This window comes from Calonectris borealis, chromosome 21 (assembly GCF_964195595.1).
Source record: "Calonectris borealis chromosome 21, bCalBor7.hap1.2, whole genome shotgun sequence".
In the NCBI taxonomy this organism is placed as follows: Eukaryota; Metazoa; Chordata; class Aves; order Procellariiformes; family Procellariidae; genus Calonectris; species Calonectris borealis.
This window is the reverse complement of record NC_134332.1, coordinates 9,802,565-9,817,635: the sequence shown is the minus strand read 5'-3', so window position 1 is coordinate 9,817,635 and position 15,071 is coordinate 9,802,565. Positions and strand designations below refer to the sequence as shown.

General features: G+C 52.8%; 2 protein-coding genes across 4 annotated transcripts in view; both read right to left on the bottom strand.

The window, feature by feature from the left end:
• Nucleotides 1-492: 492 nt before the first annotated feature.
• LHX3 (LIM homeobox 3) lies at nt 493-6,723 on the bottom strand. The gene is made up of 6 exons (XM_075170987.1): nt 6,654-6,723; nt 3,672-3,843; nt 3,280-3,482; nt 2,928-3,079; nt 2,637-2,808; nt 493-911 (listed from the first exon to the last, which is right to left on the bottom strand). Exons 1-6 carry the CDS (start codon nt 6,721-6,723, stop codon nt 493-495), a joined length of 1,188 nt encoding a protein of 395 aa, XP_075027088.1.
• Nucleotides 6,724-9,937: 3,214 nt separating this feature from the next.
• Nucleotides 9,938-15,071, bottom strand: part of QSOX2 (quiescin sulfhydryl oxidase 2) — a 29,150-nt gene continuing 24,016 nt past the window's right edge. For all 3 annotated transcript variants that reach the window (XM_075170736.1, XM_075170735.1, XM_075170734.1), the window contains exon 12: nt 9,938-14,389. In XM_075170736.1, the coding sequence (XP_075026837.1) occupies nt 13,839-14,389 (551 nt within the window). In that variant the 3' untranslated portion in view covers nt 9,938-13,838. The remainder of the gene's footprint in view (nt 14,390-15,071) is intronic.

The following is a 15,071-nucleotide window of genomic DNA, read 5'->3' as shown; positions in this document are numbered from 1 at the left end:
ACTTTTTAAAAAATCTGCTGGAAGAACAGGGAAGTTTTCTACCATGGATTTCTGAAGTGATTCACTATTAACATTTCTCCTATAGAAATATAGACATTGTCACACCTTTTACCGTGGATGAGGACTTTATTTTCTCTTAAAAAGCTTTCGGTGTGGATGGGTGATGAAGCAAGTCCTTGCTTTGGAGAATGCACTGACAACAGAAAGCAAAATACCTTATATCAAATCTGTAAAGCACAAGTCTTGGTGTTTAGTAAAGACACAATAACCAGTTTCGTTTGGACGCTCCGTATGGTAATCACTGTGGTGCCTTTGCCCACCATCCTCTGCTCACCCACTCGCCCTCCGAAAGCACGTCCGCTCCCTCCACGTCGTCCCGCTTTGCTGCCCCGCTGAGCGGCCACAGTTTGTCCCTCCTTCATTTCCAAGAGTAGATGACGTTTAACAGCACCGAGTCCTTTCCCTTCCCGCTGCACGGTGGTGGACCCTGTATCAAAACTGAGCGTGGTCGACTTCATCCAGCCAAGAGGCCGGGCTGGCAGGGAAATCCGGGTATCCCCCACTGCTGCCGGTGGAGAGGTCGGAGCTGGGTCCGTTCCCGGCCAGGACCCTCATGGACTGGGGCACCCCTTGTCCGCTTTGTCCCATGATGCCCAAGCCGTTGTCTGGGTAAACCAAGCTGGAGATTAAAGGCTGGTGGCCTGGCAGTGCTTGCAAGGAAGCTGGTGACTGGGGTATCCCGTAGGGGCTGTTGGATCGCAGGTCGTGGTACTGGTCCTGAGCTGGGATGCCGCTGTGATCCAGAGCAAAGCTCCCGTTGGTCCCAGCCTGTCTCCCCAGAGCAGGGGACGCTTCATTGAGATTGCTGTAAATCCCATTGGAATGGCTCATGTCAGACATAGAGGGCTCATCTGAAAGGGAAATGGACTGGTTTTACTGGGAGAGCAATGGTCATGGCCGGCAGCGGCCGCACGGGAACTCCTGCAAGCTCTGGGTATAAATAGATTAGATGGATGGGAGCTGAGCAGCCGCGCACTTGCCACTTGTAATTCCTTATTATTCCCGTCCTTGTTGACGGATCTTCATAGAAGACCACAGGATTATTATTTTTTCTGAGTACAAACATCTAATACATTTTGGATTTTAAAAATATGCATGAAAAGTACATATTAAAATATAAGACTGTGATTTAAAAATAATCCTTTAAAGGGGAATGTGAGTTCAATGTATTTCTACCTTTTGTTCTGCATTTCTATTTGCCTTTGAGGTTTATCTTGAATTTTGATATCATTTTTAGGAGCTACCGGAACACTCACCAATGCAAGAAAAACTGTCCATTGCTCAGAAAAAAAAAATTAGATCTCAACAGTATTTGTCTGCTCAGGAACAGGCTAATGAAATGTACTTGTACGACTTAAAAACACTTCTGAAAAATGGGCAATATTTTTTAAGTTACCAGTAAGAATTGCTTGCATTCGTTAGGGGCTTTATGGACAGTGAGAGCTGCTCCGTTGCCTAGGATACAAACCTGTTTGTGGCATCAAGCTATCAATAATTGTGCAACATTTTTTAGTTATTATTTATAGTATATTCATATTTAATGACTCTGATGCACAGCGTGTATAAACAGACTTGAAAATCAAATAGTTTTTAGGAACATGGGAGAGAAGCTGAGATGCAAAGCTGTGTGTGTATAAGCAGACATGCATTATAGACGTATGTCTGTGTAAATATGTACACAGAGATTTCCATTTCAGCTTCTCTCCTGTATTCCTAAAAACGATACACACACGTCTGGGCACCGCGGTAGCACAGACCAAACGTCGGCAGAGACCATTTGGCCCCGGGGCAGCTCTGGGCTGGAGCTGGGACCGTGCAATCCTCCCCAACCCCGCACAGGGCCGTATCCTGCTCCTGCAGCAGATGCCCTGGGTCTGGAGAGCACGGGATGAGGCTACACACGGCAAGAGCTAGTGTAGCTATGTCCCTGGGTTCATCAACAGAAATCTCTGCTCCAAAAATTGGACCCTCTGATGCAAAAACCCCCTAACATGCAGCAATCTCCCTTTTACAGCACAGTGGCGAGCTAACAACTCCCACAGAGCTGGGAGCGCAGTCCTAACTAGTAACTGCGCAAATAAAACCACCCCTAAATAGGATGACAAAAACATTCTACATACTTTCCCACGGAAACGTTCAGTGATTCTGGACTCTGTTTTTCGTATTTCCAAGGGTCCCTTGAAGAGGCTGCGTATGAGCAGCAGCTCTAACACCCGCAGCCCTGCCCGGGGGGCTCCCCCTGCTCCCGTTCGGACCTGGCACAGCCCCCCTGGAGGAAGAGCGGCGTTTCCCCCGCAGCTCCTCAGCCCCGCTGCCCCTCGCTGCCGCGGCTCCGGCTCCCCCCACCCCGCAGCCCTGCCAGGACCCGGCAGCCGGGGCCGCGCCGCGGTAAACCCCGCAGCTCTGCACCTCTCCCTCCTTGGGCACTTGTTTTCACTCATTATATTATGGCTGGAAATGATTAACGTAGCACCGAGGGGGTGAAAAGCAGCCCAGAGGCGGGCAGCAGCTTTGCAGGGAGGGCACAGACCGCACTCGGCAAAGCCCCGGCTGGGAACGGGGCTCCGGGGACCGACCTGTGAAGGAGACCTCGGCATCGCTGTCGGGCCCCTCCTCCTGGATGCTGTCCTTGTCGGACTTGGAGGTCCCCCGGGACCGCTTCATGTTCCTGAAGTACTGACCCCACCGCTGCCTCCCCGCGTCCTTCTTCAGCCTCTTCTCCTTGGCCCGGCGGTTCTGGAACCAGACCTGCAAGCGGGGCACGCCGGGGAGCTCCCTCTCTGCGGGGCCGGCTCCTGCCCCGCCGCCCCCCGCCCCCGGGCGGACCCGGGCAGACCCGGCGGGGGGCGAGGGCCGCCCCGTCTCACCTGCACCACCCGCATGTCCAGCCCCGTCTCCGATGAAAGCTGCTCCCGGACGTGCCGCGCCGGTTTGGGCGAGTTGTTGTAAGCGTTTTTGAGGGTTTCCAGCTGCTTGGCCGTGATGGTGGTGCGGGGCCTCTTGGCCGTGGACTCAGCCTCTGCCGACACGGTGCGAGTTAGAGGTGAAGTTACCACCCGGGGGGACGCGGGACCCCCCTCCTCCCTCCAGCCACCCCCTGACTGCAGATGCTCCCGGCACCCCTCCCGCCCGCTCCGTGAGCGTGTCCCGGAGGGCAGGAGGGCCCCGGGCCGCCTCCGTCCTGCCCTCGGGGGGTGGGAGGGAGGGGGCAAGGGGTACCTCTCTGCTTGGCCGTCTCGTAGTCTGCCTTGCAGACCAGCCTGCTGTCCTCCATCAGGTAGAACTCGTCGCCGGTGGCCAGCTGCCGTTTGCAGACGATGCAGGCGAAGCAGTGCAGGTGGTAAACGAAGTCCTGGGCCCGGCGCACCACCTGGGTCGGGGGGATGCCCTGCTGGCAGGCGGCACACTTCGTCCCGAAGCGCCTGGGCGGGGGGGACAAGCGGCGGCCGCTGAGCGCGGGGAGGGGGGGGGCGCGGCGCTGTCCGCGGTGCTGAACCCGCCGCTGTCCGCGGTGCTGAACCCCACGCGTGCCCGTGCGCGCCGCTGCCCGCGGTGCTGACACCCACCCAGGCTGTCACCCCCCCCCCCGGCCGCGTCCCGTCCCCACGCACTTGAAGAAGTCCTCCTTGCAGTAGACGCCGTCCCCGCGGCTGAAGCACTTCTCGGCCAGCTGCGTCTGGCAGTCGGAGCATTTCAGGCACTTGCTGTGCCAGTGCCGGTCCAGGACCTTGAGGATGAACCTGTCCACGATGTGCTGGTTGCAGCCGGCGCACAGCGGGATCTCTGCGGGGAGGCAGCCCCCGTCAGCCGCCGCCCCGACGGCCCCGCTGCCTCCCGAGACCGGCCCGGCCCGGCGCCCCCGGGGGTTGCTGCCGCCCGACGGCGGACCCGGGGGTGGCCCGGGGAACGGCCCGAAAAAAATAAGTATTCGTTCAAATTCGTTGGCGCGGCGCCGTGTGAACTTCTCCCCGCGCCGCGGAGCGCAGGGACCGCCGGGCCGCGCACACCGGGGGAAGCGCCCGGGGGCACCGCGGGAAACGAGAAGGGAAGTGATGGGAACGGAATTAACCCCCGGGCCGAGCCGCCGGCAAAGTTGCATCGCAATTATTCCGGGCTCTTTTTCCTTTTCCTGCCATTCCAAAATTCACCTGCAAATAACGGCGGGGTAGCCCAGGCGCGGTGGGGAAAGAAACTACCAAAAATTACGAAAATTGCACTGAAAATAAAAAAGCGGTAGGCTTGTCCCGTCGCCCTGCAGATACCGACAGAGATGATATAGAAAGAGATGATATAAGGATACAGATACAGGGAAACAGAGATATAAAAATAAACATACAGTAGATAGAGAACGAAAATGTACAGATATATAGACATAAATATATAGATACCGGTATATAGGTATAGATACAGATAGGTAGGTAAGAATGTGGAGATCGAGGTACATAAATATAGATACATCGGTATAGATACAGACGGAGAGATATATAGACACGGCTGTATAGATATAGATAGATGCAGACCTAAGAGTATCTACATGTAAAGATAACTATATAGAGATCTATAGAGATGTATAGCTGTGCGTAGGGGTAGAGGTGGGGATGATATCGTTATCGATATTAATCGTCTCCTCAACAATTCGCCGCGTCCAAACAAAAAACCGCAATAATGGCAGCGCTAAAGGCAACGGCCCCGGCCCCGGGCTGCCCGGGGAGTACCGGGCTCCAGCTCCGGCTCCGGCACCGACACCGGCACGGTGACAAGGCACAGCCCGGCCCGGCCCGTGGCTCTTACGCTGCATGGCGACTCCGCGGGCCGCGGCAGAGCCGCTCCCTCAGGCGGGCCGCGGCCACTGGCGCATCTTCCGCGGGGTGCGGGCGCAGCCCCCGCCGCCCCCCGCCCCGTCGCTGCCGAGGCCGGGCCGGGGTGCGGAACCGCCGCGCTCCCCCGCGCCGGCCCTCCCCAACCCCCCAAGTCACGGCGGCAGTTCCCCCGCCCCGGCCGCTGCCACCCCCGCGGCGCCGGGATTTAATTCGCTAAAGCGGGTTATTTTTAGACGCCGGTGCCGGTCTGAAGCGCCGGGCAGGGCATCGCGGCGCGCTGTATTTAATCCCCCCTCGGGCACGGCGGCACATCCCCTCCCCTTCCCGGCCGGGCACGGCGGGAGGGCGACGGCTCCGGGGCGCCCAGAAACGAAACGCAGGCGGGGCCGCCCCCCGACGGGGCCAGCGGCGGGCGGGGGGCCGGGCCGGGGGCGCCGGGGGGGGAGGCAGCGCCGGCCGCTGCCCCGAGCTCGTTGTGAGCCGCAAACCCCGGGATCTGCCCCCGGCCCGGGCAAAGCCCCGCGCGGCTCGACCCCTCCGGCAGCACGAACGACCCGTCCCCCCGCCGGGCCCGGTCCTGCCGCCGCCCTGCCCCGGCCCTCCGCCACGGTAAGCCCCGGTGCGCCCCGCTGCTCCTTCCCGCCGCCTCCCCGGGCCCCGACGGAGCCTGGCCGGGGACCGTGGTGCCATGAACGGGCGTCGCGTCCTGCGGGCAAACGGCATTTTCGCGTCGTTCCTTCTACCGGGGGTTCCGCTTTCGGCCGTGTCGCCGCCTCCCCCCGATAGCAAAAGCATCTCCGATTGCCGGAGAGCCGCGGGGGAGAGTCACAAAAAGACAAACCGAGCGCCAAGCGCGGGGCAGGACCGGGGGCACCAGCCCGACGGCGGGGGGCTGCCGGGCTGCCCGGCCCGCGGGGCCGGTCCCCTCCTGGTCACACCTCGGCCCCCGTACACCGGCGGGGCCCCCGCCCCGGCTCCTCGTTGTTTTGGTTTTAAGCCCCCGTCGGGCCGCGGTCGATGCTGGCAAGAACCGGGACGGCCCCGCACCGGGATCGGACCCGGCTCTGCCACCGCCGGTGAGAGCCCCGGCACCCCGGACACGGCAGGGGAGCGCGGCCCGGTTCTCCCCGCCCCGAAAGCGCTGTCTCCGTTCGTTAAACGGGAGGAAAAACTATTTCGGAGAGGAATTAACGGCCGTTTTTCCAAAGCGGGGAAAAAGCCGGGTCGGGGCCGGACGGGGTGGCGCAGGGGGTGCCCGCCGTCGGCGGGGAACCGGCGGGCAGAAAATCCCCGTTTCGCCCCTGCCCTCGTTACGCGGGGAGCGGCGGGGCCGCGGGGCAGGAGCCGCTGCTCCACGGTGCGGGGCAGAGCTCCCGCCGGCGCCGGGGCAGGGTGTGAGCCCGGGGCAGCCGCCGCCTTTCTCCCCGCAGCGGGCGGGGAGCCCCGGTCCAGACCCGACGGGACCCAAACGGGCGCCTGGAGCGGGCGCGGGGCCGGACCCACCGGCGTGGTGGTGGTCTCTGATGTCGGGGACGAGGCAGGAGAGAACGAGCGGGAGCGTGCGGCGGGCGGAATGGACCGGGATAGACCCCTCGGTGCCGTCGGGCCGCCCGCTCTCCCCTGCACCCAGCCCCGACGGTCCCCCGGGGAGCGCGGAACGGGCGCAGGCGGGGGGGCACGGCCGGGTCGGCTCCCGAGGGCCGCCCCGCTCCCGCCGGGGCTCCCAGAGCCGCCACCGGTGCCTCCGCGGGGGGACGCGCTCCCCCCCCTCACCTGGGCTCCGCGGGAAGGGGCAGAGCTCCGCTGCCTTCTCCGAGCCGGCGCGGACCCGCTCCAGCAACATTGCGGCCTCCGCGGGCGCGCCGGGCGCCGTCCGAGGTGCGCGGGTGGCTGCGGAGGAGTGGCGGAGCGGCGCGGAGGGGAGCGCAGGGAGCGGCGCGGGGGCTGGCCGCCGCCCGGGGCGGAGCGGGGCCGGCGCGGGGGGGCGGGCCGGGGGCGGCACCGCGCCGTCGGGCCGGGCCGCAGCTGGGCCGCGGTTCACCGCGGGGCTCTTTAGCATCACAAAAGCGGGAGCGGGAGGGGAGGGAGCACTGTCCCCCACGTCCCACGCGTGGCCGGGGCCGCCGCGCCCGACGCGTGGGCTCAGGCTGCAACCTCCGCCCTCGGGCGCGAAGCGGCCCCGGGGCCCCCGCAAAGCCCCCGACGGCGGCACGGCGGGGGTCGAGGGAGTCGCCGACGGGGGGGAGCCTCCCCCCGGGACCGGCCGCCCCTCGCCCGCCCCCGCGCCCGGATTTCGTTTGCCCCCGCGCCGCGGGTCTCCCCCGACGCCGCCCGCGGGAAGGAGGGAGGGCTCTTCCCCCTCCACTAATTAGTTAATGAGCGCGGAGAGGTAGCGGGTGAGGATTCGTGTCTGACCCATGGCAATCAGCACCCTGCGGCTGGCGGCGGTTAATTGCACTAATTGAGGACGGGGCGGGACACGGACGCGTGTGTGCATGTGTGTACTTGCATGTGTGTATTTGCATGTGCATGCGTGTGGGTGTGTGTGCAGGAGCACGCGTGTGCACATAGGGGTGCAGGGGCGTGCACATAGGGGTGCAGGGGCATGCACACGCAGGGCTCTCTGTGTAGTTGTGCGTGCGTGCGTGGGTGTGCGCTTGTTTGTATGCAGTTTGTGTGTACGCGATTGTGCGTGCGAGGGGGGTGTGTGCCAGCCTGTGTTTCCGTGTGGGTGTGCATGTAGGGGTATGCAGGCTTCTGTGTGTGCGTGTGCGCGTGTAGGTGTGTGAGCCTGCGTCTGTACCTGTGTGCTTGTGCTCTGTTCTGTGGGTGCTTGTGTGCAGGGGTGTTGGTGTGTGTGCAGGGGGTGCGGGCACGTGTCTGTGTGCTTGTGTGTGTCTGTGCCGGGGTGGACAGCCCTGTGCGTGTGTGCACCGCCTGCCCCAGGCAGCCGGAGCTGATAATTGTGGTTGTTACTGTGAGCCCGTTAATCCCCCGAATCCCTTTACCTCCTGCTCGCAGGGGATTACAAATTAATAAAAGCAGCTTAGGGGCGGGAGCCTCCAAACACGCATATGTTCCTGCCGGACGGCAGCACAGAGACTTTCGCCCGCCCGTGGGGGCAGCCGGGGAGTGGACACAGCGCCGAGTCCCCGAGGGCCCCAACCTCGCAGCACCCGTGCTGGCCCCGCACCCTGACTGAGCACCTCTGGGTGCCAGACTGCCTTCCTGCCTGCTCTGGGTCCCGCACGGTGCAGAGCTGGGGGGGCCCACGGTTGGGTCAGGACTGTCCCCTCAGATGGTTCATCTGCCGGGGGACAGGTCCCAGCCTGCGGGACAGCTCAGATGCGTGGGGTTTGAAAATAATGCAGGGAGACATTTTGGGGACCAGGATCTCAACTAAAGGGACGTGGTGTAGTGGGCATGGTGGTGTTGGGTTGACGGTTGGACTTGATGATCTTAGAGGTCTTTTCCAACCTTAATGATTCTATGATTCTATGATTCTACCTAGAAATGCCAGGCTGGAGTACAGCTGGGGTACGGGTAGAGCACTGGTGGAGCATCACCAGTACTGTGATGGAGTAATCCCGGGTACTGTGGCGAGTCCTGCTGGATACTGCTGGCACTGGCTGCACTGGGGCACCTCGACCCTCCCCAGGGCCATGAGCAGCTTCTGGGGGGCAGGTGATGACCCACACGGACTCTTTTAAGCTCAGTTTTATAAGTGGATTTTTAGTCTGATCCTCTGAGGAAGCAGTTCAAGAAAGTGAGCGTATGTTTGTGGGTGGTGGTGGCTGTTCCACAGCGCACATGGCACGGGGCAGGGTCATGGCAGTTGTGGCTGTGCAGGACGGAGGGCAGTGGTGATGCCCCGCTCAGGACTGTCAGTGGCACGCGCCAGCCCTGCGCAGCCTCATGTTTTCAGCCCCCCGAGTCACACACGGTGGCACCATCTCGGCAGGTTTCCACAAAAGCCCCTGTGGATGATCTCCGCAGTACGCACACTCTTGTGCCCTCCTGCTCAGGTTGTAGCAGGCATCAGACCCTGCCCATAGTCTTCCTCATTGTGGTTCTGCCACCATTAAAAAAAAAAAACCAAACATACATTTTTTTTTTTTTTCTCTCTCTTTCCTGGGTTCAGAAGACCACTTAGCAGCCCCTGAGAAGTCCAGGCTTGAAAATATTCCCCTCCCCTGTCTGTGGACAGACCCAAAGGTTGCACGATCCTTCCTTCCGAGGAACTTGTGCCAGTTTGTGTATGACAGCCCTTGTCCCCCCCCTTGACAACAGAGCATCAGATCGTGCAGCGAGTTCCCAGGACAACCCTTAGCACCTCTTTAGAACGAGGCAGCAGACGTATTAACTTCGGGTGGTAAGGACAGGGCACTCCTAACCCTGCCCCAGCAGGGACAACATCTGCGTTTGCCCTCAAGACATTCAGGTGATGAGCCCATACATCAGGTTCCCCAGGGGAACATCGCTGTTTTCCAGCAAGGTCACGGGCCAGCAAGGAAACACAGGTTTTCCTGGAGAAGTGCGTTGTGGTGCCAAAATTCGAAGAACCTTATCTACAGGTTTAGAAATCTTACTGATTTCTAAAAATATTTTGGAGTACTTCTGCAGGTAGATAATCAGTATTTTTAACGAGTCACCCATCCCAGCTCCTCAGTGGCACTGCGGATGCCAGCAGAAGCTGCAGAAAGATTCAGAAGCACCCAGTGGAGGTTAGCACCACCCTGGCCAAAGAAGAGGTGTTCAGGTTTAAGGGAAGGGAAGATTTGTGTATGTGTATATACAGAGATAATTTGCAAATAATTGGTCAGAAACTGACAATTTTTCCATCACTCGTGCAAACATGCACTGACATTTTATAAAGTTATGGGATAACAGCGAAAGAAATGGAGTACAAGTTTACCTCCTCCTGGTACTTTTCAAAATTAAGTACCTACATAAAATGACCAATATGGTTTGAAATGGACGTGTATACAAGCTATCCTTGCAATACAGTTTAGCTAAAAAGAACTTGAAAATACAAGTGAAAAGCCAAAAGGCACCACTTTGCCCAAATGTTTGCAATTTATTTTAAACAAGCACATTAGTTTACAATTTAGTACAAAACAGTCACTTTTCCTTCCTAGAGAGGTATGAGACTGAATAAAAAAAAAAAAAACAAAACAGAATAGACTCGAAAATGTCAAGTTATTGAATTAAAATAAATAAAACATTTAAATTACTGAACTGTTATATTCACTATTTTCAACACCTCATATGCAATGCACAGACCTAGACAATACGCCTTGGACCTTTTGTTAAGATGGTGGTTCCCATTCAGTTCTGAGCGGGAGTAGCAGGATGGATACCCTGCTGGGAATTAAAAATTAAGAGTTCTCAGGAATAACTTCATTAGGTTTCTTTAGCACTTGCAGCTTTTCTCCTGGCACGTTGCACATATGCCTTTTATTTTCTATGCAGGTTTAATATTTCCTCTTTAAAAACATTCGAAGAGCAAAGAAGGCTCCATGAATTACAAAGGGCCAAAAAATCCTTCTCGGAATGACTGCCACCTGTATGGTACGATCCACAAATGAACGTGGCATTGCAGAAACTTCTGTGGTACAGCACAATACACAAATAAAACCTCCAGGACTGAGGAGATGGTGGTTTGAGGCAATTTTTAAAAAGGAAACGCTTTCTTGTAACTCACCCACCGATAACGCACCACAGCAAAGCAGCATCACACATTCCCCAGCAGACATAATATATCTTTACAGCCAGAGTACATAAAAGGATATGATTTGTCATTATAAAGATAGAAAACAAGTAAACCAAGATTTACACATTGGATTCAGAGTCAAGAAAACTTTTCCAGAGGAGGTCACTACTAGCAACTAAAATGAAAGCCTTAACCAGTTAGCTGGCAACAGAGTTAGAGCACCAACACGGATAATCAACATCCTAATTTCATGCTTTTACACTCTTAAGAAACAAAAAAAAAATCACTGAAAGTTTGAGTATCTGTTCATTTTGTCATGTTTCCAGCAGGGTCACAGGAACATGAAAGTTAATGGTGTGTAGCAAAAAACCCCCCCCCCTTACTCCAAAACCACATTTGCTACCGTTTTAATGGCAAAATCATCCCTACAAACCTTCAAAGCCTTTTGTTTTCATATGCAGATGAAAATAAGCAGAATGAGTCAAAGCTAACAAACTCAGGTCTATATATTTTGTAGGGTTCTAAACAACAGCAGTAATGACTGATTTTCAACTGCAAAATGTGCAACAATACTGACAGCAGAAAATTCAATAGTCCCACAGAAACTGGCCAAATTTTTCAGATCCAATACTTGCTATGCTGCGGTTTTGGTTTTTTGGTGTTTGGGTGGGTTTTTTTGAGAAGCTAGATGTCCTTGCTTCTTGGCTGATATCAACATCTTCCCAGATTAGGTCACTTAAAAGTTGCCTGATTTTCAAAACTAAATGTGGAAACTCTGGGCTTTCCTCTTAACTAACCTCCTCCTGAGACCTCTCACTGTATTCCAGCACAAAGCAAGTGGCACCAACGAGCCAGCCTGGACCACCTTCCACCACTGGTTCCCTATCCTTCTAGTTACTTACAAGTTGTTTTAATATTCAAGCCCAGGTGCTATAAAGATAATTATACTCTTAAAAATTCCTGAAGAAAAGAGAGACCCATGATGGCTCCCTGTGCTAGAACTCTTGAACAGTGAGAGTCCTTACAAAGCACAGACTGAACTTAATGTCACAGACTTAATGTCAAAATTAGAGAGAGACGTTTTCACGTTGGACCATAGGCAGAAGCGGGTGCTCCCAGCAGCTCTCAGCTCCGCGGAGGCAGCGTGCAGCAGAAGGCAGGAGCTGGCCTCCAGCTTCACGGAGAAAGCATGGGGTCAAGTTTCTCACATTGGAGCAAAAGCCATGGGGTGCACACAATAAACAGTGAAGATGGCTTAAGAAAACCACAGATAATGCGCCTCTTTATGCACATCGGACTAACAGTGCCATGTGAATGGAGATTTTTTTCTCTGACATATGTTTACAATAACCGCAGAAGGTTATTAGTTTATGTGTATGTTATTTTGATAAACTTAAGGAACAAGGGACAGTAAATCTTTGAAGCTCAATTTTGTTATTCCAATTGGAAGCTGCAGAAACTCATGTCAGAAATGTTCAGTTTTGTGAAAAACAAGATGTGATGATGAAAAAATATCCCTGTTGAGATTTTGTGCTTTTAGACCATTCTTGTTGCTAGGCTTTAAACTTTTTATGCTAGGGCTTATGATGGAAATAAGAAGAGGACACACTAACAGTATAAATACAATGAATTGGCCAGGGACTATTTATTCCTTCTCGTGTAACAGAAGAGCTAGCAAACATTCAATTAAATTAAAAGTTGCAAATGTAGAATTGAAAGGAAAAGCCTTTTTATATAACATAATTAATCTGTAGAACTCACTGCCACAAGAAAACATTGAGGCCAAAACCTATTAGGATTAACTAAAGATTAGGTAATGGATAACTAGAACATGCTCAATTACATTGGATAGGATTATAAACTTCACTATCCAGGACGTGAATTATCCCCCACAGCTAGGATGAGAAAGGAACTCCTATTCCAAATGGTAATTTTATAATTGTTTTCATGGTTTCTTCTAATTGCTGCCAGCCAGGACCCCAGCCAGCCAGCCAGATCTGTAAAGGCAACTGCCATATTCCCAGTTGCTGCCACATCCCAGAACGGAGCAGCTCTCAGACTTAACCATTAGTTAAACCCTTCTTGACCCAAACAGAGGAGCACTCCAGGAGAAGGGCAAGAGAAATGGGCTGTTCTTCTTCTAAGTACTGTACAGACAACTTTCAGCTAGCAGGTGATACTCTCTGTGAGCTCAGAACTGGAAATACCAAGTGAAGTGTTTACCCCACCATACAAGAAGAGAAATTATTATCTTGTAATGGAGTTATCCGACATCACAAGAAACTTAGTATTTCCAGATCTGTAAATTTGTTCCGGCATGCTGATGCAAATCTCACTGTTCTTTACTAAAAACACTCTTTCCCTTTACTGGAGTTCATTAGAATTGTTTTCCATCTGGATAACACAATAATTACTCAGCTACTTTTCTGGTTCATAAATGAGTGAGGCGAGTTATCTAACGCTCCATCAACACATCCAATAGAGGAGCAAGTGAAGCACTGGGTCCGAGTCTGTCCTTGCTTACATCTAACCTCCATTAAAATAGATGACAGCATTAGCAATCAGAATCAGGCTGCTTATTGAGATACAAACTGTCCCAAAATTCTCATCCTAGCAAAGACATACACATCCTTGGCTGGAACGCATGGGAGAATGGAAGACTTATTTGAACACGTAATGATTTCTACTTTAAATATGCAGTGTAAATAATATTTGAGAAAGTCACATAGGTTTAGAATTGATTTAATCAAAATAGAACTCTTGTTTCATAAAAAAAAAAAATCAGAATTCTTGCTTCTCCAAATGAAGCAGCCAACATAACAGCATAACTGTTCAGTATTCTGGTAGGTAAAATCAGCTCTGGAGAAATTAAAAAAACACCTGACTTGAGGTACACAAAACAATATCCAATTTCCTTCTAAAACCAGGCACAGTTGATTGCATAATGTAATGTTTACTCTGAAAATGAGTAAAGGATGTAGGTGGTAAGTCATGGAAAAATCTTAACTGAAAAATGCAATACTTATTTCAGTGACATTTTATGATAGCACTATGTGCCTCAGTTAAAGATTAGGGTTCTTACAGTGAGCTCCATATATTAAGCTAGAACACTTGTGAAATGACTTGGGAAAAAAGGGGTTTTAAACAAGGAATACTGTATATAAAATCCCTGATCATAAATATTAAAGCTGTATCTGGTACTGAACAGCCACATACAATGAAAACTTTGTTTCCGATTTAAACTTCTATACAGATGAACGATAATACTTCACTTTCCACCGTTTAGATCTCATTCGGAAAAAAAAGTACATTACCATTAAAAATAAGGATGATGCTACATACAGTATGACACACAGACTCATGTCTATGTTTGAAAATCCAATCCCTAGGAAAGACACGGCCTGCTTCATCTCTTTCAGGTTAGCTGATCCAACCGCGCTTTTACCGCTATCTTTGACGGGTCCATGATTTGCTATTAGCTTATCTAACACCTTAGATTCTGAATCTTCTATGTTTTCTTTATCCTGGATCTTATTTTCTCTGTTTCCACTTGGTTTCTTCAGTAGGCTTTTGTCTTTCACCTCCCTTGTATCTCCCTGTTCAGGTTCACTGGAGTCAGTCTGGCTTTCAGTGTATTTATATAGAATATTTTCACTGTTGTAGTGATACTTCATGAACTGTAGAACCTGGGCTTCGTTCCAGCTGTGTAATCCTTTAATTTCTTCATGACATGCAGGACAAATGTCTGGAGTTGGCCATTGAACTTTGGGAAATTCTGGATCTTCAGTCAAATCACCTAATTGGGAGGAGGGGAAAAAATATCAGAAGTGAATGAACTAGGAAAGCTGAACCATCAGACACTTCACTGGAAACCACAGAGGCTGGCAAAAAAAGCCTACAGCACAATAATATTTGTATTAAACTGAAGACAATCATGAACAAATTTGGAAATTCGTAAGTTTCCTTATGGATGCATCAATTATGTTCTAAAGTATTGCTTTCAAAATACAAACACTAAATCAATTATTCTCCTTTTCTCTCAGTAAAAGCTGTAGCTTTCAAATTCTAATACAACAAGATGCTACAATTGCTATGTTTTTAGAAGGCGTAAAAACACCACCATCTGGGCCTTTCAGGGGTTAACTTGAATTATGGTTCAAAACAAACTGCTCTTTTGCACTCAATACTCTCTAATCCTGAAGCTTGGTTTGCAGCAAGCAGTTTCAAGGCCAAAGACTTGCAGATATTTTCATGTTTCTGTATTGTGAACCACTCCACCCTAAGCTTGCTTTTTCATAGCTTGCATTATTACTATAGCAAACTGTTTTCAGTACTTTAAAAACCATTATCATATTTAAGATGTATTTTTCAGCTTGCTTTTTAGCATTTAAACATATAACGCTGTCTTGAACTAGATCCAATTTTAACATTTGAGTTGCTCATGGCTCTGGCCGCCTTTCTGTCTTGATGGGAAAGAC

What these genes read in the sequence shown, in the direction of transcription:
- LHX3 (XM_075170987.1), bottom strand. Translation starts at nt 6,723, where the DNA reads ATGTTGCTGGAGCGGGTCCGCGCCGGCTCGGAGAAGGCAGCGGAGCTC. An exon ending in TGCAAGGAGGACTTCTTCAA is followed by an intron (nt 3,483 to 3,671) that starts GTGCGTGGGGAC and finishes CCCCCCGCCCAG; the next exon opens with GCGCTTCGGGACGAAGTGTG. An exon ending in TGGACATGCGGGTGGTGCAG is followed by an intron (nt 2,809 to 2,927) that starts GTGAGACGGGGC and finishes CCCCGCTTGCAG; the next exon opens with GTCTGGTTCCAGAACCGCCG.